Source organism: Falco rusticolus, chromosome 7 (genome assembly GCF_015220075.1).
Source record: "Falco rusticolus isolate bFalRus1 chromosome 7, bFalRus1.pri, whole genome shotgun sequence".
Lineage (NCBI taxonomy): Eukaryota > Metazoa > Chordata > Aves > Falconiformes > Falconidae > Falco > Falco rusticolus.
The window spans coordinates 63827929-63850666 of NC_051193.1; the positions used below are offsets into that span (position 1 = coordinate 63827929).

The following is a 22738-nucleotide window of genomic DNA, read 5'->3' on the forward strand; positions in this document are numbered from 1 at the left end:
CAATTCAGACAAATCTGTCTCTGTTTGGAGCAGCATCTTTAAAAAGCAAGTGATCTTGCAATGAACTTTCATTTTATCTGCTAGTCCTCAATGACAACAAGCTAATCAAGCTGATTTTGCTAAGCCACAGTTCTCAACACCATGTTTTGTATGGCCACCCGAGGGTGGAGAGGTTTACATCCAGCCATGGGCCCTGCTCTCCTCTGCAAAGGACCATGCTAGATACTTGGCTGACATCAGAACAGGAGCTGGTTTCAGCCAATATTCAAAAGGGAAGAAATATACTTCATCCAGCAACCTCTGCTGCACACCCAAGATCCTGCCTTCTGCTTGCTTTCTGCTGTTCCTCATCCTTTGCTTCCAGGAGAGAGAATAGCGATTTTGGCAGAACCTCCCTGCTGGCATGAGGTTCCCAGTGTCCCCAGGCCAGGAGTGCTTGCCACAACTCCTTGAGGGCTGCATATAGCCCTTCCTCTCATCAGGAAGGGAGGAGATGTTTCCTCCAGGGTGCTGGAGAGGAGGCTCTGAGATAGGAGTCAGTGGGGTGGGCATGTCACAACTCAGCCTTCTTCCTTTTCCATCCCGAAAACACCAGGCAACTCCCAGCAACTGCCCCGCCTAAACAGAGCCCTCTCAGAGGAAGCTCCCTGCCCTCAAGAGCTTAGCCACATTAAGCTGCCTTCACAGTGTCTCAGCACCTTATACCACAGCTATGTCCTTTTCCCTTGCCTGGGATGCTGGGAAAATGCTTTGCAGGTCCCAGTCATCTCTTCTTTTCTGTGAAGAGGAAGGATGCCTTGCTCCCCAGGCTGCCCCCATCCAGTGCACACATCCCATCTGGGCAGCACGGCTCCCTTGCATAGACGCTGGTTGCAGGTTTATGCCTGGCACTCCTGCAGGAGGGACCTGCTCAGGTGGCAGCAGCAGAACCCTCCTCACATGCTGCCTGGGGTCAGAGGCTGTCCATCCTGACGGTGAAGGGCAGGGGTGCAAGCCCTTTCCACTCCCTGCTAAATAAACAGGAATTCTGCTGATACTCCAGCCTTAGGAAAACAAAGCTGTTTTCATTTAGCTCGGCTTCTGGGCTGAGGTGCAGCTCCACCCGCACAATCATCCGTTGTCGGGGCTTTGCTTCTCCGGGCAGAGATTCAGGCTGAGATCAAGAAGAGGGAGGATTTGCAGCTAGTCCATGCTGGGAGGGCCTCTAACACCCCCAGGATTCTGCTCTCCAGAGCACTCCCTGTTCCAAGCAGCACAGCATGAGGGCCTCCCGGCTTCTGCAGCAGCTAACAAGTCCCCGCAGGCTCCCTCAGACACCCGAGTTGAAACCTCTGCTGCGCCATGGCCTGCTGAAGGGGCTCGGGAAGTGGTACTCATTGCTCAGCCTGTATTTGAAGGGATGAGGGCTGGAGCGTCACCAGCTCTGGTGTCAGCAAAGTAAACCTGGAGCTGCCCTTCTCCTAGCCATGTCTACCCCTGGGAAAGTGCTGAGCTCAGGTAAGGCTGGGCAAGTTTTTTTCTTTAGTCCCAGGAAGAAGAGATAGTGTGCACCATATAGGCAAGCCAAGGATGCAGTAATTCTTCCCCAGTACCTCTCCAAACAGAGCCATTGATGACTACGTGTAACATTGCAGCACTACAGATATCTGTGCCTAGCACTACACTCAGGCTGATGTCCACGTCCACATCTTCCCAGGACTGCCTGCATGCCTGGAAAAGCATCTATGACAGCTACACTGGGAATGCCCACATTTCCATTTGCTAACCTTCACATCCACCAGCTGCAAATACAAATCAGCCCGTACAACCAATTGTGTATGACTGGTACAACCCTTGGTCAAGAAGCTGCTACTTCTCACCAAGGCAGAGGGCAGAAGACAGTAACTTATCTCCTGCTGTCACAGTTGCTCTTCCCGGGCTCTCCTGGCAGGGAAACCACAGAAGGCATCGCTGCTTCTGTTTCCAGGCGTGAGCTCTGGAGAGCCTGAGCATATGTACCAGAGATGGGGCCATGAAAACAGGCAGCTGCCTGGTCATGCCCTTCACCAAGGCTTTATAGGCTCCTCCAGACTTCTAAAGACTTCCTACCCCCAGACCAGGCTACTCTCCATGGTGAAAGGGCAGTCATTATAAGTAAGTCCATCTAGCTGCAGATAAATAATTCTAAAGCAGACCCATCACTCAGGCAAGTGGGGGATATTTTGGTCCGGGCAATTCCTGAATAACCTGGGAGGCTGCTCTCCTAACTCTCTGTGAAGACTCAGTTCAAAACACTTTGAGACCAAAGGCATCTCTGCTTAGAGAGCAGATCTCCAGGGAGGATTCATGGGTTTTGTTGCATGTTTATACGGCATCTAATACAGCACTGTTGTAGTGCATGACTTCAGAGCTCCTGATTGCTACCTCCGTACAAACAAACACAAATAAAGCCAATATACACACAAGTAAACAAAAGGAGAAAGCAAATTCACTCATGTGAGAACTGATTTCCTGTCTTGGCACAGCAAGATGAGGTTTAGAGGTCTATAAGCTCCCGCTCTTGTGCAACTCCTCCTTGTTAGCAATGCGAATGTGCAGGGAAATCAGGGACTGGTTGTTTGTCCTGGATCTCATAGTCTTCTCACAACCACTGACCTGGAACCACCCAATGTCCTCTGTCCACCGAGCCACCAAGAATTTCTTCTACCTCTTCCTTACTGACAAATCAGACAAGCAAGCCAGCCGCTGTGAGATCGTGGTGGGCTGACTAGAAAAAGTCAGTGTCTCACCAGCACAACCCATCCTTATCCAGGAGAAGACCAAGGACTGGAAAGCCCAAGGTGTTCCTCTCAGATTTGGCAGCAAACTGAACTCCAGTGAAGGTGACCCTGAGGTTGCATTGCCTAAACAGATCCTCATACTTGCAAGTATAAGCAAGACCTACGTAGCTCTGGGAAGACAAATCTGCTCCTTGCTTTTGCTGCTACAGCCCAGCTGTACAGAGAAAGCCCGATGCAGAAGCACAGAGAGTACTTTAGCGGTAGCACAGAAAGAGATGATGTTGTAACTGCAAGAGTCAGGCTCCAAGTTCAGACAAGTCTGAGCGTATGGCTTAATTAGACAAATGACCAACCTAATAAGAGGCTTCCCCCCAAAAGGGAGCCCACTCCTTTCCTTCCCTCCACCACGAGCCTTGTGATTCCAGCCAATTTTCCTGGTCCTCACCACCTTTCAAAAAGCCAATTTAGCCCACTGAAGTGAAGGGTAAAAAAATTATCCTTCATTTTGCTGTGTTAATTTTTTTGCTGGTTTATTAAACCGAGCCAACTTACCCGGGGGGCCAAACGAAGACTAACACCAGTGCAAGGGAAGCAGCGGGAAGGCACGCCCAGGTGCAAAGGCAGCAAGAGCACACCTCCGGCTGAGGATGCTCACTCCAGCAGGCTCCACAGCTAGCCCAGAAGTTGGCAGGCTGAAGCGGCCACTCAACAGTATTTTGGAAACAACCCATCCAACAGCAGCAAGACTTTTAGGTCATGCCAGTTGCACGCCATATGTTATATGGTCCGTGGGCAAAACCCAAGCAACTGAATTGTACGGGAAAATGTCCAGGGGCTAAAGTGAGGCATTTCAATGCAGACCAGTGCCAGGGTGCAGGCAGCCCCAGACCTGCCTGCAAAGCATTGCCTGGGCAGGAAAGGCAGCACCCCGCAGCACAGCACCCAGAGGGGCAGTGAAAGCTCACTCCTGGAGACATGCACAGCGGTCTCGGCAAATCTGAGGATGGCTCCAGAAGGCAGTCAGGGGTCGACACGTCCCAGGGTTCTACCTGCAGCTATTGCAAAGGACAAACATCAAATGCTCTCATTGAAACATGGGATAAGGTGACATCCTATGGCCTCCATGGGGAGAGAAGGAGGAAGGGCACGGCATGGTCCTTAATGGAGTCCTATTTCCCTGGGACAGTGCCAGAGGGTTTAAGGTACAGCAGGCAGCTGGGCATTCAGCAATCCCAGCTCAGCGATCGCTAGACGCTGTGTCTGACTCTCTGGACAGGAATGCTCTGCCAGTGCCTGCACAGCCCCCTGTCCTCTGTGCAGAGCCTGAGGTCATGTTCCTTACTGGGAAAGCCTTCAACAGGTGCTGTATCTCCAAGGGCACTGCTCTCCCTCCCTCCAGTCCCTCCACACAGAGAGGTGGCATTGCTGCAGGGAAACTCGTCAGCAATGACCAGGATTGCAGGCACATGCAAGGGCTGCATGTTCGCTCAGGCACCAAGCCTCTCTCCGGGCAGCAATGACAGAGGCTCAGCCACCTCTCCCTGCCAGCATCACCTCTGCCTTGCCTGAATTTGGTTCCCATCAGATAGTCTTTCATTTGGGCATCAAGATATGCTGGCTTCAGTGAACTGCTTCGTGTCAGTCAATTCCTCGTCAGTCATCTGAACCCCTCCAAAATTGTAGATGGCTGAGAGTAAGTGTCTAGAAATGTCTCCAGCCCATGCATTGCCTCTGCTTCAGAAGAGGCAGAAAGGCAACAGCTACTTTAGGTGCAACAGGCACGTTAAAAGCAACTTGCAGGAGTACAGAAAAACAAAGGCTGAACTGCCCTCTCAGGCAGTTCAAAGTGATGCTGTCAGAAAAATTCAAAACAGCTCTGAGGAGAAAAGAAGAAACTGAAGTTACCTCCTGGTTAGACACCTAACATTTTTTTTTCCCCTGTAATGACTTACTGACTATGACTGAGGGACTTCTGCTGGAAGCCACATGCAAATTGTCTGCTGTGGTGCCTACCAACAAAGCCAGTCTACCTGGCCCAGCAACTGAGTGAGTAGCAGCAAGAAAGACATGGACTTTTAGGGGTGGTGCAGCCTGCCACTTCGCTCCTGCATCCATGGACCTTTACAGGAAAGCAGAGGTGATTTTTAAGAAAAATAACATGTGTAGGTTGTTGTAAAGCAGCAAGCATCATTCTCATCTCTATCCCCATCAAGCTGCCAGCACAGTAGCGGTGCTTGCCCGGGAAAGCCACCCTTCCCACCTTCACCACCTCCTTCAGCAGAAAAACCCCGGTGGGGCTTTGCAAAACACAAAGTGTGGAGGAGTTGCACCTTGAGTACAAGAGCACCTCAGCACCGACCTGAGGCAGGTTGGCTGAAGCCATAAGCTTTTCCTCATCCAAAAGGACCAGATGATGCCACAGCTGTCACCCTGAGTTTAACATGTACTCACGGAGCCTCTGTGAGCTCCAACAGCTGCATCTTTGCTTCCGTACCCAATAAGCAGGCACCTGGCTGGGTACTAAAATGGCCAATACCACAGCAAGGTGACACAAAAATATGGAACAAATGGCTCAGTAACAACTAGAGTCTGCCAGCAGACATCTCTGAGTATCATCGCTTTGCTCATACCAGCACTTAATAGCACACCTCAGATCTATGTACTCTTCTGTGGGTACTACATGGACATACTGCACTAAACACATCTTCTTGGGAAAGAAGTTTAACACCCGCTCCTCCATCCACCCTGCTGCTACCACAAAGGCTGTTCAACAGCTGGACAAGGGCAAACTGCTGAGCTTCCCAGTCCTCCTTCCCCACAGGACCATCACTAGGTTGTCCTGTTCCTGCATGTGCCTAGGGACCATGGCACAGTGCTGGGGACAAACTGAGTCCCTTGGAGGGACAGCAGGACCTGACCCGCTTACAAGCTCCCAGAGCCCAGGGAGAAGCCTCCACCGGGAGCCAAGGCGCCTGGTCTCATGAAGCAGAGGCTGTGGCCTGACTGAGCATGGCATTAGCTGCCTGTGGGTTTGGGGGAGCATCCTGTCGGGAACCAGGTTTGACTTACACAGCTGGGACGTGCCGCAGGACAGGCACCTGAGCCCCTCGCAGGGAGGCATCCCGCCCTGCCATGCTGGTCCTCCTCCGCAGGGAGCTTGTTGGGGTCTGGAAGGCAGCAGTAGCACCAGGCGGGTGGTACTCCTGCTCGGGAACGACTTCTTCACACCGGGAACCCTGGAAGCCCGAGCGACAGGTACAGACCTGGGGGCGGCTGCAGGAGCCCTTGTTCTGGCACGGTGGGTCACAAACAGCTGTGGAGACACAGAAAGGTGGTTAGTGGACACGAAGCTTAGTCCCATGGTGGTGGCACCCAGCTGGGGCAGCACAACTGGAGCGGTCCCATCTCCTCTCTGCAGACAGGTGACCTTCAAAGTCTCGGTGTTACTGCTGCTGCGGGTCCCTAATGCAAGGTGACCACCAGAGACTTGTTTCTGTTCCCACTTCTCCCCGCTGCAGAGCTCTTCCCCAACAACACTCACTTCAGAAAGCTCAGAAATGAGCAGCATGGTCTGCAGAGAGCATATGGCCTCCAGCACTGCCCATAGCGCTCTGGGCTTGAATAGGACCTCAATCCCAAAGCAAAGGATTGCCTGTTACCTTTAGTCCATTTTGGGGTCTGATTTGCATGGTCCCCCCCCTGTCTGTCCCCTGCAGAGCTTTCCAGCTCTCCCTCTACAGATGATTTTGGAGTCTCTGCTCTCAAATTCCTCTGCAGTGATGGGTGCAGCTATGGGGACTTACAGTTCATTAACTTTATGCCCAAATCACCCTCTGAGCCTGTGTGTGTTCCTAATTACAGCACATCAGCTTCAGTTTGCACCCTAGGAGGAAAGTGCTATTAATTATATGCCGGACCCTAACACTTCCCAAGTCAACAGATGCCAAATTGGGTTTATAACCCAGCCAGCGAGAGCCAGGAAACCACAGCTCGCTCTGGTAGGACCAGGCTTGTTGTTCTGAGCAAGAGTAATTGAAAAGGCACCAGAAAACAGTGTCGTCCTTCAAAGCAGGAAAGGGCCAGCTGGCTGAAAGGTAATGAAACCTCATTGTACAACACAAGGTGGACATTAACCTCCAGCCACGTGGGAACCCTGTGGATGGGTTGAAACATGCAGCCACCGCTCCTGCTGAGGGCCCATTCCCCAGGACTGCCCCAGGGAGGCTGCAGAGCATCTAACATCCCACCACCTTTGCATACAGCTGCTGGGCTTTCACAAGCACATCCTTCCCTCTCTGGCTGGGCTCTCCGTCCCCATGAGATCCAAGCACGCCTGTGAGAAACGCTGCTTCTGGGCAACAAACATACAGAGAGTTTTCTCCTCGAGTGCCATCAACACGTCATCCTGCTGTCACCAAGCAGGACAAGAAGTCCTTGTGCAGACTCTGAGGTCCTTCCACAGCAGCATAGCCCGCACAACCCTTCCCTCACCCCAAAACTGGACTGCCATCAGCCTTTTCCTAACTAGATCAGGGATATGTTGGTTGGGATGCTTCATTTGACCTTTATTACCATGTTAACACTCAGGAAGAGAGGGAGATCTCAAGTAAAGGGAAAACCCAAGTCACGTATGGCTGTATAGGTTAAAGCCAGAGGTTTTGATGAAATCCCCCAGTAAAATAAATCAGCCACCACTGCAGACCCTGGAACAGAGACAGGGTCCTAGTCAGGCAGGAATTAACCGTCTCTGGGAAGTCTGGCACTCCAAAAGTTGATGTGATTTATAATACAAAACTCAGCTGTGATTTAAATAGACTGCCAGTCCCTACCGTTATCTCTTAATAAATGCCTGTTTTAACACACACCACCAGACCAGGAAGGCTGCCATTGAAAACAACCGCTTCACGTGCTGAAATACTGCAGAGCCATGATGCTGAGACCTGGGACCACAGCAGTTCTCACAGCCTCACCCACCAGCTATGTTTGTAGTCATGTTAGACTGTGCTCTTCAGCAGGAAAGCAGCGATAAGTGACCAGGCATTCTAAAAAGCCCCTAAGGCAGCTGATACAGAGAAGAGGAAGGGAATGGGATTAGTCTTCTGGTCCCTCCATGCAGGATGGGTGGGGAACAGCTCTAGCTGAAGTATTCCAGCTCTAGGATTAATCCCCCTCCCAGTTGCCTTTGCAGTTTCAGGAAGAGCTTGAAAGAGCTTTAAAAAGTCACTGGTTTTCACCTAGTCCAGCTATGCGATGTGGGGAGAGCAGATCGTTCGTGGAAGTACTGCCAGTGCCAAGTGTGTGAAAGCACAAGTCAGACCCCCAAAAACCATAGCGTTACCAGAAGAAACAAGATGGTTAAATATATATATATACATTTGGAACCTTTCTTTTTGCTTTCTGAGCCCAGGGGCTACTCTGAGACATCACTTCCCAGCTGTGGGGGTTATGAACAGTTTCTGTTAGGAAGACAGCCACTGTCTTCTTCCAACTATAGTCTCATGTAATCACCTGCTCCAGGAGCTTGGGTTTAGGGAAAGCAAAAAGGGTCATCTCAAAACTCTTCATAAAAGGATAAGATATGGAACACTATATGAAGTAGTTAGTAGCAATGCTAGTTTGTTCAAAAGCATCTGGCAGTGCCCTCACAGATCACGTTTGGTACTGTCTAGTCTTCAGTGCATGAGGCGAGTCTTCCCTGCAAGGTCATGCTGCAGGGATGACGGTGGCATGACTGTGACCACTCACCTAGCCCAGGCAGGCAGGGCTGTCAGAGGGGAAGGCCACCAAGTCCAGCCTCCCATCACTTTGCAGGCTCATCCAGCCCAGGACTGAGCAATGACACTGCATGGTGACATCCAGTTACTGTGTCCCCGCTGCCCTGCATGTGCTCTTGGTCTAGGGCAGTGATGTAGATCTTCAGTGTAAGCAGCTCCTGCTCAGTTCCGTTTAAATGAGGGGGAACCTGTCCATCCAGCTAGGTATTGACAGGAAAACTGGGAAGATGCTGAAGGACTTGTACCACTGGGGTGATTTACTCCACTTTCTCATGGAAAAGTTTGTTTATTGGTGCGGAGCGATATGTAATCTCAGTTCTAACTTAAAGCTTTGACTGTGTTAGCACACCCAAAAGGGATGGATAATTAAACACAAGTGAGAGATCCGTGCAGGCTAACAGGCAGGGAGATCAACAGCAATGCGGGAATAACAGAGAAGGAAAGCAGAACTTCAATAGAAAACAGTCTGGACTCAAAAAACCCTACAGTCAATGCACAGAGGAAAGACAAAAGGAGAGAGCATGTGAATGTCATCTCCATTTTGCAGATGTGGAAAAGCCCCAGGTGCTAATGTGACTGTCTGAAGCCACACTGTGAGACCACAGCAGAGTCAGCGACTCATCCTGGAATCCCTGTGCCTTCATCCAGTATCTTAACCGCAAGACCATCTGTATGAGATTAGAAAGTGCATGAATTTATTTAGCCCTTCCCAACATGCTGATTAAAAGTGTTTCTTTTAAACTTTAAAATATCCATGTCAGAAAAAAAGCTCACCCTGCATTACCAGCCCAGCCCAGGCTGCTATCTTGGGAAGCAGCAAAGAACCGTAGTGAATAATGCTGGTGAAAGTGGAGGTTGACAAACTAACATCAGGAGGCTGAGCAAGAGGATTCCCTTGCTCTTAAGCAGAGGGGAAGGATGATGAGCCAATAGGCAGTTATATATTTTATATATATATATATATATATATATATATATATATATATATAAGCTAAGTTATCACACTGCAGCCCCTTGCAGCCCCCGAAATATGGGCAGTGCAAGGGGGCTTCTGGCCAGCCTGTGTATACGTATTTCTTCTCCACCAAACCCAGGACATAAAGGCCTGCCACCCCAGGATGAAGGTAAACACGCAGGAGGTTGGATGCACTTCTGGGCCCAAGTTCAGATGTAGCTCCTTATCCCTAATGTCCCCTCCTGTGGGAAGACCTCCAGAGCCCCACAGGATCCCCTGTACGCAGTTTGGTGTGATGACCAGGTAGCATGTGGGTAGAAGCCAAGCCCACTGCAAGCAGGCAAGGTCTTCCTCCTAAACTCCCTTAGCTCACTCCCATTTTCCCAGGAAACGTCATTGTCCCAAATAGACGGATTTCTTCTTTTCATCTTCCCAGTCACTGACTCTCTGAAAACTCCCCAGGTCCTCACTGCACTTAAGTCCTAGAAGCTGGAACAGACGAAAAGGCTAGAGACACCTGTCCATGGCTTGATTTCAGTCATATGCAGAGATGTTGCAAGAGGACAGTCCTGGAAAAGCATGGATGGAAGAAATCACCACGCTCGGTAGGTGATGGGAAGTAGATTACAGCAACAATTTGGCCTCTCTCCTGTACCCAGGCTCAAATCCATGAAAACCAAGGTCCTGCTCGAGATCCAAATGCCAGCTTCTTCCCTGCTTCATCATGCTAAAAGGCTCCCTCTGGCTGCATTTCTACCCCACTAACTGCCCTGATACGCCTCATATCAAAGACCATGGGATCAGGCACTAAACAGCGTTATGGTGCTGAAACTAACTGGGATGGGCCAGCTTGCCTTGGCAGCTTTAAACAGCCAAACGTCTGCAGCAGCTTCAACTCCAGCAGAAAAGCCAGGCAAGGGAGGTAGCTGGGTATGAAACCATGGCTACACGTCCCCAGCCTCCGTCTAAGTCCTGCAGGAGATTTACCATCCCCTGTCGGGGGGACACTGTCAGGCCTGACCATGTTGACAGCGTCCTTTTAACGAACTCTTGGGAGCAAAGCCCAGCACCTGAGCCACGGCTAGGCAGCCTGCGCGGCTGCGAGCCCAGATCTACCACTCCTATGAAAACCCCTAATGAGAGAAAGATGCTGCCATGGCTGGCCCCGCGCTGTTTACGAACGCTGTCTGGCAGCACAGCATGCTCTCTACCGTTTGGCTTCTGTCGGCGGGGGGGAGCGGGCGAAGGGAGGTGAGTCAGCCCTTGGCCCCTTGCTCCCGAACAGCGATCGCTAATGCAATTATCCCAGCACGGCCAAAGCACTGGGAGATCCTGCAGCAAACAAAGCTGAGCCTCTTTCCCCGCTGAACATCTGGGCAGCTGCTGCCACTCGAGTGAAGGCAGATGCTCTCGGCTATTCTGGGCAGGGCATTCCCACCCGGATAGCCTGCGCGCTCCCTGCCCTCCGAGCATCCCGGGCTGCGACCGGGCAGGTGCACGGGGCAAGCAGCCGCCCCCAGAATGCCCACGGGTGGGCTGGGCGGTGTAACCCCGATGTTTAAAGGCAGGTATGGTTTTAAGGACAGGGCTGTGGTTTTGGAGCACTTGGGGATGGAGATGACAGTGCAGCTGCCCTTGGCGTGTGTCACACTGGTGCCTGCCCAAACCCCTTCCTTTCCAGTGCTGTGTCAGGGAGCCCAAAATGATCTCAGTCCCCAGGGCTGTCGCAAAGCTGTCTGAAGGAGCAGATCCCTTATTAACCCCTCCGTGGGCAGGCAGGAGGGCCCTGGCCGCGCAGTTTCTGCACTGCAGGAGCTCCCCACAGCCCCCTGCCATTGTACACATCCCACATGCTGCACCATGCTCCAGCCCCACCTGTCCCAGCCGCTGTGCCAAGCCCGTTAATTGCTTTCCTTAATAGCACTTTCGTAACTTGCAGCCCTGATTTCCCCCTCAGCATGAGCCACACTCACCCACATGAGCACAGCCCTATTCTGCTTGTTCCCACCTCCTGGGATTTTCACAGACCTGCCTTTTGCTCCAAGCAAGACGATGAGACCCCAGGGCTCGAAACTCACCCGCAAACATGCCGTTGCAATGCCCTGCCTCAACAAGACCCTGCTTGGGATGGACACTAATAATGATAATAAAGTAAAGCCATAATTATTCAGCATGCTCAGACTTTGCCAGCAGGTGACGACTGCTGACCCACAGCCCAGCACCCCATGGGGAGGCTGCAGCCCTGTCCCTGGGGACCCCACAGTCCATCTCCTGCCGTGGTGCAAGGGATGTGTGCGGGATCACAGCAATACTTGAGCGCTTTTTAGGGGTGCACTGCAAGACCTGCACCAGCTGAGACTGTCATACTCACGTTTGATGCAGCGGTTTGTGCCGGGAGCCGTGGTCCATCCTGGGCAACACTGTCTGCCGCAGACATTTGGCCTAAGCAGAGAGACAAAGCAGTGTGGTTAAGAGAAGGGGAAGCCGAGGTCTTTCTGCAGCCAGCACCTCTGAGTCACCCGTAAAATTATTTCCTGCAGCATCTGATATTTCCTTCCAGATGGACCAGCAGCTGAGATCAAAACCAATGGGACAAGGGCTGAGTTGTTTAAGTGCTTGGAAAAGAAAACCCTAAGGACGATGTGAATGCTGCAGTGTGAGCGATCCCTCAGGGAGTATCTCCCTTTTGAACTGTCATTAGGCTGGGTTCCTGGCACCGCACTCAGAGGAGCCATTTTCCTCCTGAGGGCAACTGGAAGCTGGCAGCCTGCAATTCCTAAAGATCTCATGGCACTTTGTGGTATTGGGGTGTAAGTTTGGCCCAATTCCAACCCTGGTCATAGCATCTCGCCTCCGCAAATGTCCCGAGCTGCTCTGGCCGAAGACAATGCTTCACTCTCCACCTAACTGCTGCCGCCTGTTGCTGTTAATTGCACAGCCCTACCCCAGGAGGGATGGCACGCCAGCAGCCGCACCGGCCGCTCGCCAACTTGCTCTCCCTTTGCGAACACTCCAGTCCCACAGTCGTTACCTGCCTCTGGTGCAGCGACCCCAGGGCTGGGGACTCTCCGATGCTGTAAAATTTGTGTCTACCCAACACGCACAGTGCTACACTAATTCCAGGATGCTCAAATAATTTCCATGGCTGTTAATTCCAGCATTTTGCTGCAGCAACTTTTTGACTGCCTTTACATAAATGACGTCCTCCTCACCTCTCCCATATTACGTGTTTTCAGGTGGCGATCACTGCCAACATATAGCTATTGGAGACAGTGCTGTGCCTCCAAGAGGGGCTCTGCAATGCCCAAGCAGGCAGCTAAGCTAAACCTTCCTCTGGTCACACCTCATATTTATATGTCTCTAACAAGAAGGAATAACAAGTTGCAGGTTGCTCTCCAAGCATCTTTACTCGTCATGGAGGGAAGGTTTTGGGAATATGTAACTTTCACATTTCTAAGTAGATGGGAGAGTACAGTCATCAGAAGATAATAAGTTAGAAACAGGCAGCCTGAACACTCTGGAAAGCCTCTGGAAACCAAGTGGGGAGTATGGTTTATTTCTAACGCTGGACAAGGCAGACAGAGCTGCTGACAGAATTTACAGGAACCATGGAAACATGCACATTTGTCTTCTGGATTGACTTTAACATGAGCACAGCAGGGTCAGAAGACGATCCTGCTCTGAACCAGCATCCTTGTGACTTCTGAATCCACATGGCATGAGATGAGACTCCATAAATGCCAGAGCTCAAGCTGTGGGGCTCACGTTTTAGGAGAGCCAAAGATGGTGTGTAGCAAGTTTGCCAAGGATTATTCTGGTGTTCGTGAATGAAGCTGCCTGCAGAGATACAATCTCTCCATGTGGGAAGGGGAAGTGGTCTGAGAAGCCACATCATTCCTAAAGCATTATCCAGCCTTCAGGATCAACATTTTATTAACCTGGGTAGATTTTTATAGGGAGAAAGCACTTAAAATCCCTCAGAGTGACTTCCTGCAAACAGAACAAGCCAAAGTAATTCTTGCATCCACTCACATTTGCTCTGGCTGGGCTACAGCAGCAATTTCCAGCTTTTTGTCCATCAGCCCAAAGAGATCTATGGGTCTCTTCTATAATACATCCCCAGAAACTACCCAAGGAAAGCAAACTTTCCTTCACTTACTGCGTAAGAGCCCACCAAAGACCTTAAACTTTTCAAAGATGTCCAGATCAGTAAAGAGAGAAAACCACTGAGCTGGAATAGGTCTTTAAGTAATTAAGGTCTGCTGAGGGACTCCACTCCAAGCAGCAGCATAAGCATCTTTGCTTAGACTGTCTCAGCTCCCATTCTTTCCTCGGCATGGCTGAAACACACCTTGCAAATCATATTCAGCCAGTCTGTTCAAAGAGCAAAGCCCTTGCCCTTTCCCACCTCAACTTACTCCCATAATCAGAGGTTGTTTCTTGTAAGGCAAAATAACTGCCTTCTCCAGAGAAGCTGTTTTGGCCTTGAATCACGCTATTAGTTCTTCATGGGATTAAACATCAAGTTTTATCTACATCTTTCACATGCATGCTGGAGGGAGCATGCTGCTAGCTGCTCTCAATGCCAACAGCAAGCCAGAGGTTATGGGAAGAAAGGTATGAGACTAAAAGAGAGAGGGGCCCAAGCCTGGATAGGATCACTCCTGAAGGCATGAAAACCCTGTTGGGTTTGGCACAAACCTCTCATTTACAGAGTCACTCTGTGTCACTGCCAGCTCCAGGCATGAGATGCCAACCCCCAGGTGAAGGGAGATGCCAGCACCAGGGCGATGCTTCTTGAACGAGGACAGCCCAGCATGGGCAGAGGGGAGCAGCTTGGCAGGGGTGCCCTCAGAGGCAGGGGCAGAGGGAGTGCCTGGATGGGAATGTCTCTTCCTTCCATAACCTTCTGGATGAGAGGGTGGGCAGAGATGAAGGCAGGGAGGACCCCCAGAACTGGGCACGAGCACTTGGGAGGAGCAACATGTAGGTAGGAGTGGAAGGCAGAGAAGGACCACAACTGTTTCCTGATGAAAGCCCAGTAAGCAGGACCTCACCGAGCATGGGGTCTCAGGTAAGCAAGAGCATCAGAAGTGGGAAAAGAGCTATGGGGGCTTTGCCGCGTAGGACCCAGTCCTGAGCACATGTGGTTCTACTTAAAGCCTTTAGTTGACATTTACATGTCTCAAACACCATGTGGCTTTCACTTCCTTACAAAGAATTCAGAACTAATCTCAGGAGTTTTAAGGAGCATGGCACCTTTACAGCACGGAGGGACAGTGCCCCAGAGAGCGGCAGCCTGCAATTGCATCTGTCCTGCTGCAGTGCCATCACCAACACTTCAGGCAAAAACGCAGCTCAGGTGTGAGCCACCTGTGGGGCACATCCAGCCCTGGGGCTCTCCATCCAGTGCCACTTGTGGAGAACAAAACAAGCAGCAGGGTCCCTACAGGTCTGGTGTCACCATCCCAGGGGTGGCTGCTGGGGAGCTACCTGTACACACCGGACAGCCGGTGGCCACCTCCCATCACACAGGGCTTTCCAAGGCAGCAGGCAGAGCTTCCCAGCAAGGGGACCTGCTGGGTGCCATAATGCACCAAGCCAAAGCCATGCTCGTAACTTCGAAGCAGTAGCAGCTGTGCAAGGCTGAGCACCCAGGCTGCCTCCTGCTTACCTAGCTCTCGAGACTGGCAGCACAGCAGCAGGGAGAGGGGAACAGGACCCTTGCCCTCATCCTAGGCAGCCTGGGGTGCAGAGGGACCAAAGGTTGGGTGGGCACATAGAGGGGTCAGCAGCTCTTCCTGGTGGAAAGAAGCTCAACACAGCCCCAGATCAGAGCAGAGCAGAAGACAAGTCCTCACACAGGTCTCCCAAGCTGAAGTCACACTGAACACTCACACTATGTCATGCTGCACGGGGATGCCCTGTTCCCAGCGCTGCCACTCATGCCAGAACAAGCCTTGGGCAAACTGTCTGTCTTTCCTATCTCTGTCTCCTTACAAGTGGAATGGGTTAATTAACGTATTTACCTTCCCAAGGGCCAGGTCAGCTAGCACACCCTCTTTCCTAGGAAATGAAACAAACATTGCTGAGGAAGTTCCCAGGTGCTGGGACTTGATTGCCTGTAACACTGGACTGCTATGAAGCTCATGGGCCACTTAGCACCTTCCAAAATAGTGCCCAGCCCAGCTCAGACCAGCGCAGAGAGAGACCATTTCCAACAGCCAGTTTCCCCTTTTGGAGAGAAAGGGGGCTGAACAGCTCAGCCAGCTGAATAGCCACAGTGCCAGAGAAAGCCCTAAGGTATAGCTCACTAGTGCAGGCATGGGCCTTCAGGTTTGCCTTTCTGACAAAATGCAGGGTGAGGCACTGGATCCACATCTCAGCCCCTGTTTCAAGTGCCAGGTATGCCCTGAGGTCTCCAAACAGCACGGGCAGTAAGCAACAGCAAACCAATCTTGCACCTCACTCCACAGCTAGCACGCACCATCCGTGCCCAGGTATAGTCCCCAGCAGGTCGTGAGAGCTTGGTGCGCAGGAGGTGTCAGGCAGTACTCACTGGCCTGTTCCTTTGCTGGGACAGACATCTCCCTGACACTCCTTGCAGAGCTGAAGCCAGCGCCGTGAAGCCTCCCTACATCCCGATGTACCGTTCATGGCCCTGACTGGGTGTGCCTGTACCACCTGCAGCTGAGCAAAGGAGCTGCAGCAAGCCAGTCCTTCACCACCTGCTTTGTTACAGCGGCCAGAGGCCACCTTCAGGATCAGGCCCCCGCTGTGCAAAGTGGTACCCAAGATGAGAACAATCTGCACGATTTTCGAGTCTGCAAGTGTTATCCAAAACCAGAGCCAAGCAACTGTAACAAGCACTAGGGGGATGGAAAACAAGAAAACAGTAGTAAGATCATGGCTTCACATAGTTTCAGCATGTGCACAGCCCCAGCGATGATCACATACTATTTCTGAAGCATTCAGTACAACCATTTTTTTTTCACCACTTATTTTAACAGCAACCCATGCATCATCTTCCAACTTCACGCGGCAGTGTTGCCAGATACACTGACTCCATTCAGGTCACTTACAGCACCCTCACAGAAGGCCAGGGGGACCATTAGATCATCAGGTCTGCCTTTCTACTGCAGGACAGTGAACTTCATCCAACTACATATGAAATATTTGCAGTCAGACCCAATGAAGAACATTAGCAAAAGGCTGCTGGCATCGATGAACCACTGAAAATTTTCTGCCAAGTCCACATCAGCATTAACTGCTTCCACTCCTGAGAAGTCCTATACACACACTGCAGCCAGAACCTATGTCCTACGAAGCCTGGGTAAAGCAGGACTATATAGCCACAGATGGTGTCTACAACAGCAATTAAGCAAAGAACTGGGGTGCCGAATGCATAATTAGAAAGCGGGAGGGAGAAGGAGAGAGTATGGGACTCCCAGCCTGTTACCTGGGGAGCCTCACACGCCCCTGAAAATTGTCCACCCAGGCACCAGAAGCAGAGACTTCCCCAAACCACTCCCCCATTTACCCACCTTCCTGATGTTGTGTACATCACCTGAGGATGATCACCGGGACCCACCCTTCCAGCCACGGGGCAGAGGAATGAGGTGGGTCACATCCTGGGAGACACAGAGGCGGAGGGAGATCCCTACAGCATCCTCCCAGCAGGACTGGACAGCCCAAATCAGGGATGCATCCAGCACGCGAGTAAAACCATAGCTGGCACGCGGCAGGGCTTGGGAGCTCCCTACCCCATCACACTCACAAGGAAAATCTTTCCTGGCTGGGGAAACAGGCAAGTTAAGCAGAGCACAGCAAAGCAGAGATGCTTTTGGGGCTGGATTGATTTCCTCACTCAGTATTAGAAAATGGTCGTTTTTTGCAGTATTTGCTGTGGTGTCAGGAGTCACCTCACAACGAACCTCCAGGAGCAAATACTAAAATCCGGTTGTTGCACGGCTTGCAGTTGGACGCACTCATGAAAGGGTGTGAGCGGTCCCACCTGCAACAAGGTCAGCTGCGAGCAGGGTGGCAGACACATCCAAATGGTCCCCAGGAAAGAAACTCTATTTTGGGTATTCCGCTATCAAACAAAGTGAGAAAATAATTATCCAGAAAAGGATATAGTGCTAATAAATGGGTTTTTTAACCATAGGACTGTGAAAGGCCCCTGGAGGTACCAGCAGAGAACTCTGACTGGGGAATCAGGAAAAGCAACCCACGCAGAAGTTGAGATTTTAAGCCAAAGTAACTGTATAAATAAATAGCACCAGGGTTTAGTGCAGCCTGCAAAGCTACCTGAGTAAGGGAAAATGAAGGTTGTCATACTAGAGAGTAGTAAGAGTTCAGTGTAAATAGCAGAACAGAAAATATCCCACCTGGCAAAAAAATGAAACATCATGAAATGAAGTTTTTTAGGGGCCCTGAATTTCCTGGATGGAAACGTGTCCGGTGCAGCATGGGGCGTAATAAGATGGATGAGGTGGAAGGACAGAGTCTCACCAAATGGCTGGAGGCAGCAGCAGTTAGCTTTCCATGAGGAGTAACGCCATGTGGTTACTCACGGACAATTATTTCAGCTAGACTTTCTCATAAGCTCCAAAGACAGTAGGTCATAGAGAAGTTTAAAAAGTGCCGATTTGGACTCCAGAGGAGATGGAAAGCTACTGATGACAAACCATTATATGCGCTTTCCAGAGTTCAGGTTCCTGGGGATGGGAGCAAGCCCCGCATCCCCAGCCCTCATCTTCCAGGGAAGAGCAGCGGCAGACAGCACAGCACAGCCTGCGTGGGGAGCACAGCACCAAGGCACAGCTCTTCCTTCCCCTAAGTTGGAGGCAGCAGCACCCTCTGATACCCCAGGAAGCCAAATCTAGCTGGTAACAGGTCAGCAGCGTGTGAGTGCTGGATCAACCATCCCCGTTTACACCCTTGATTAAGGGATGAAAACAGGCTACTTGCAAAGAGGTCCAGCACTCTTTCAAGCATAGCTTGCACCGTGGGGCTGCCCGCCTGCTCCCCATAGCAGCGCGGGCCAGCTGTTGTCACCAGAGGCAGCTGCAGCCTGAAAACCTGGTGGAGACAGTTCAGGGTAGTCATTGAAAAGAAACAGGCTACATCTCAGATGACTCAAATCTAACTGAATTGCCACATGACCCCAAAGCAATGCTGACAACACTCCGACTACAAAATTTTTCTGAGCCCAAAAAAACCCAAACCTGACTGAGCAGGACTGACTGTTCCCAAGACTCTTGTTCTGGGTGGCCGACAAACCAAGGCTAATGGACTGGGTAAGCCAAAATCTGCTCAGTGCCTACCTGCCATTGACTAGCTATTAGCAATAAATACTTTAGGGATCAAACGTAATGGAAGTAGAGCAAGTTTGGTGCTTCTGTGGATTTGTTGAAGTAAAGCACACAGAGTGGCACAGAGAACATCTCTTGAAATTTTTCAAGGAAGTGTATAAGGGAGAGAAAAACATCAGAGATGGAGCCGCCTTTTGTACTGTAGCGAAGCTCCGCACCTGATGTTAGCAGAAGACATTTCAGCCCATGTTCAGATCTGGCCCTCGGCATCCCCCTGGCAGGGCTTACGCAGAAAGCAGACACATGCTGCCGCATGGTTTGGCCAAACTGCCTGCGTGACAGCTTCGGTAGCCCTTCCCAGCTGGCCGAGCAGCTCATCATGAGGGGCATCAGCCACGGGGGAGCAGAGAGGGAACTGCAGAGGAGGGGGCCCCCAGGGCCCAAGGGTACATCAGCACTGCGCCAAACGTCCCGCTCGCAGCTCCCCTCGCAGCAGAGCAGCTGGCCTTGCCATATGATCTCCCCTCCACCTCCACAGGGCCGTAGCCAGAGACTGGAGCTGGAAGCGGCCCTGCCAGGCAAGTCATAGGAAGCCTCCCCCGGCTGAGCCAGCTGAAGCCATGGGAAGCTGCCGCGCGGAGTGCTTACAAGGGGCCCATTACGGGAGGCAGGAGCCAAGAGGCCAGGTACCTGCAGCAAGAGCGGCAGCAACCAGGCTCCATCCTGCAGAGCCAAGCGAGCACCTCCAGCCTCTCCACACGCATACGATGGCCAACCCGCTTCCCTACCCTGGCAGCCCCCATCCCACACACTTCCCGGGATGGCAGTGGGCAGCCCCAGAGAGCAGCAGACCGACACCCCACCGCGGCCCGACTTGCCGAAGTCCTGATGGTCAGCGCAAGGGCATCACATCCAACACGCTTGTCAGCCACACATCCCCATGCGACAGGCAGCCGGCAGCGTAGCATCACACCCACCCACACGCGCCCGCACACGGATACACATGCGCCCGACGGATCGTGCACCACACGTGCGGGACAGATGCGCGGCACAGGAACGAGCACCGAGGGGGGTCCTGCTCCCCTCCACAGCCCGGGGCTGGAGCCAGCCGAGGGGCAGCATGGCCCAAGCCCCCCACGCATCACCCCTGCATCTGTCCCGGCACAGGCAGTGGGGCAGCTCTCGTGAGGATGGAAAGGTGGGATGCAGCGAGACGCAGCACGGGACTCAGGACGGGCAGCCGGCCCCTTCACCCGGGGCTCCCCGGCGCCGGGACCACCGGGGCTCAGGCCACGCACCCCCAGCAGAGTCCCCACCCCCGGCCGCAGCACTTACCCTGCCATCCTCCCTCTGCCGCTTGGCTCCTTCGCCCGGGCCACGACCCGGGCTTTCAGCCCGTTGCCCTGCCGCTGGCGGGGGGCGTCCGGCCGGCTCCTCTGCCCCCCGAGCCCGGCATCACCCGCCTGGCCGCGGGGCGCTGGCAGCCCGCCCTCGGGACGCTGCCGCCGGCCCTCGCCACCGCTCGGGCTCCCCGCGGCGGCCGCGGAGCCGCGGTCCACGTGGAGGGCGGCGGGGAGGGGCCGTACCGGCGGGGGGGGTCCGGGCGCCGGGGACAGGCGCTGCGCCGTGCCCGTCGCCGCCGGGGCAGTCCCCCGGCCCCGAGGCCGCGCCGCGCCCCCGGTGCCCGGCTCCAGCCTGGCCGCGGAGTCCGGCCGGCAGCCGGCGAAGCCCAGGAGGACGGCGAAGGTGAGCGGGAGCAGGCTGGCGGCGGCGCCCCGCATGGTGTCAGCCGGCGGCGGGGGCGGACGGGCGGCGCGGGGCGCTCAGCGCCCGGCGGGCATGGTGCGGGGCCGCGGGCACCGCCGGCTCTCGCCCCGCGCTCAGCGCCCCATCCCGCGCCGGGGCTCGCCGGGACCCGCCGCCCACCGGGGCCGGGGGCGCGGGGCTGCCGGGCGGCCCCCGCAGGAGGAGGGAGAGGAGGAGGAGGAGGAAGCTCGCCCGGCTGCCAGCGAGCTCCCGCGCTCCGCAGGCAGCTCCGAGCACCTTCGCGCCTGCCTCTGGCACTGGCAGCGCCTGGAGGGGATGGAGGGTTTTATTTTTGGAAACCTCCCCCTTTTGTGTCTTTTTGATGCTGACATCCCCCCTCTCCAGAGGACACGGCTCGGCCCCCCTCCTTAGGAGAGGAGACATTCCAGCAACACCCACTTTGGCAAAGGGAAACAAACTACAACAGAGAAGCCTTAACCCCTGCCTGCCTGGCCGGGGAGACCCGGCCGCTGCCTGCCCGGCAGTCGGCGTGCGCCCCCGGAGCCCCCCCGGCGCTCGGCCCGCAGCGAGCCGCCGGCTGGCGCCGCAGTAGGAGTGCTGGCTGGGGGGATACGCCGCTGCCCCCCGCAGCGGGGATTTCTGGAGCCGCATCAGCACCGCTAGCCCTCTTGCTGCGCTTGATGGCATCTCACAGGAGAAAGCCACGGCAATGGGAAGAGCCTTATTTGCCATCCTGCCCTGACTACACAGCTCTCAGATCCCCTCAAGCCAACTCCGGGCTTTATGCTCTTCCTTGTGTAGGTGCAGGCTAGACAAGGACCCACCTAGAAGCCCCAGGCCCTTCAGCTAAGAGAGATCTTTCAGGAGACATATCCAGCCAGTTTAGAGTAGAAGTCCATCCCTCCCCCTGCGTGGGCACCTGGAAGTTGAGGGATGACTTCAAATGACTACTTTATAGGCACTGAGAAAGGCTGAGGGAAGGGTAGGAAGAGGGCGAAGGCAGGGGCACACATCCCATTTCAGCCACAGACATGAGCTTGGCCTTGTCCTCTGCCACATCTCTGCCGCTCTCTTCTGCCCTTGGCCACCTCGGGCAGGGAGCAAGTCCTCCCAGAGGAGTGCAGGCTCTGTCTGTTTGGAGTAGGCTCATTCTGGCCCACAGCAGCAGGATCTATGAGCTTGATGGGTGGGTAAAGACCTCTCACTGCATCTCTGCACACAAGGAGGCAGAGGGCAACGCAGGTGCTCACAGAAAGGAGATGCTCACTGGGCCTGTGTCCCTGCAGAGGGTCTTGTGGCCAGTAACACTTACCAACCCATGCCAAGCTCAGGCAGACAAATGGTGCAGCTCACCTGATGTCCCAACCTTGAGTGCTGTGTCTGGATGCCTGCAGGAGAACATGAGGAACTCTGCGTGCGCACTGAGTGATGCTTTAGGTGTACCCTTCACGTCTTTCAGCAGCCCACGGGGTAGGGGCTCCTTCAGCCAGATGCTGCAGCTTAGTCACCAGGTTTAAAAGGGAAATGGTCATACCAGCACCAGCTGTTGCCCCCTGCCCACTGCACCCCCAGCCCCTTACAGCACCCAGTCCCACTGATGCTCCTTTTCCTCCAGCCTCTTCCACTGCTGGTGCTGCCTCCCCTAGCCCCCACCAAGCCATCTGCTTCCCAAAGACTTTGTGGCAGAGATGTCCAGCTCCCCCAGCACCTCCTGCCTCCGCCCTGGCCTTCAGCAGTTGCACTCCTAAAGCCTCTCCCACTTGAAACCAGTGGCTTCAGCTCCCTTCTTCCCATCGCCCCTTGACTTTTAGGCCCTCTCGGAGTGCAGCCATCCCACCTCCTCGGGATGAGGGCATTGCTGCCTGCCCTCCAGGGCACACAGAAGCCAGGAAAGGAGTAGAAGCACAGGGAATGAGTCCCCCAAAAGCACACTGGCTCTGGACCGGAGTTCCAGATGGATCACATCCCCTCTGGCTGGGGTCCTGCAAGAGAGAGAGAGGCGAGGTAACTTGGCAGGTGAGCAAGCGCAACAGAAGCGATAGGGCTGAGTGCATTCGCGTTCTGACCTTGGCGCTGGCAGCTGGCTTTACAGGGCAGCGATGTCAGAGGAAATACCAGCGGGTGCTTTGGCACTTCCTGGGACGCCACCAGCTCACCAGCCCACCC

The 22738-nt window shown here is 53.6% G+C and overlaps 1 protein-coding gene across 1 annotated transcript in view; it reads right to left on the reverse strand.

Moving 5' to 3' along the window:
• LTBP2 (latent transforming growth factor beta binding protein 2) overlaps positions 1-20853 on the reverse strand; it is a 73955-nt gene extending 53102 nt beyond the window's left edge. Inside the window, exons 1-3 of the mRNA XM_037395434.1 lie at positions 20141-20853; positions 11860-11930; positions 5829-6072 (exon numbers count right to left, since the gene is read on the reverse strand). Of these exons, the coding sequence (XP_037251331.1) occupies positions 5829-6072; positions 11860-11930; positions 20141-20586 (761 nt within the window). The 5' untranslated portion in view covers positions 20587-20853. The remainder of the gene's footprint in view (positions 1-5828; positions 6073-11859; positions 11931-20140) is intronic.
• Positions 20854-22738: the final 1885 nt, after the last annotated feature.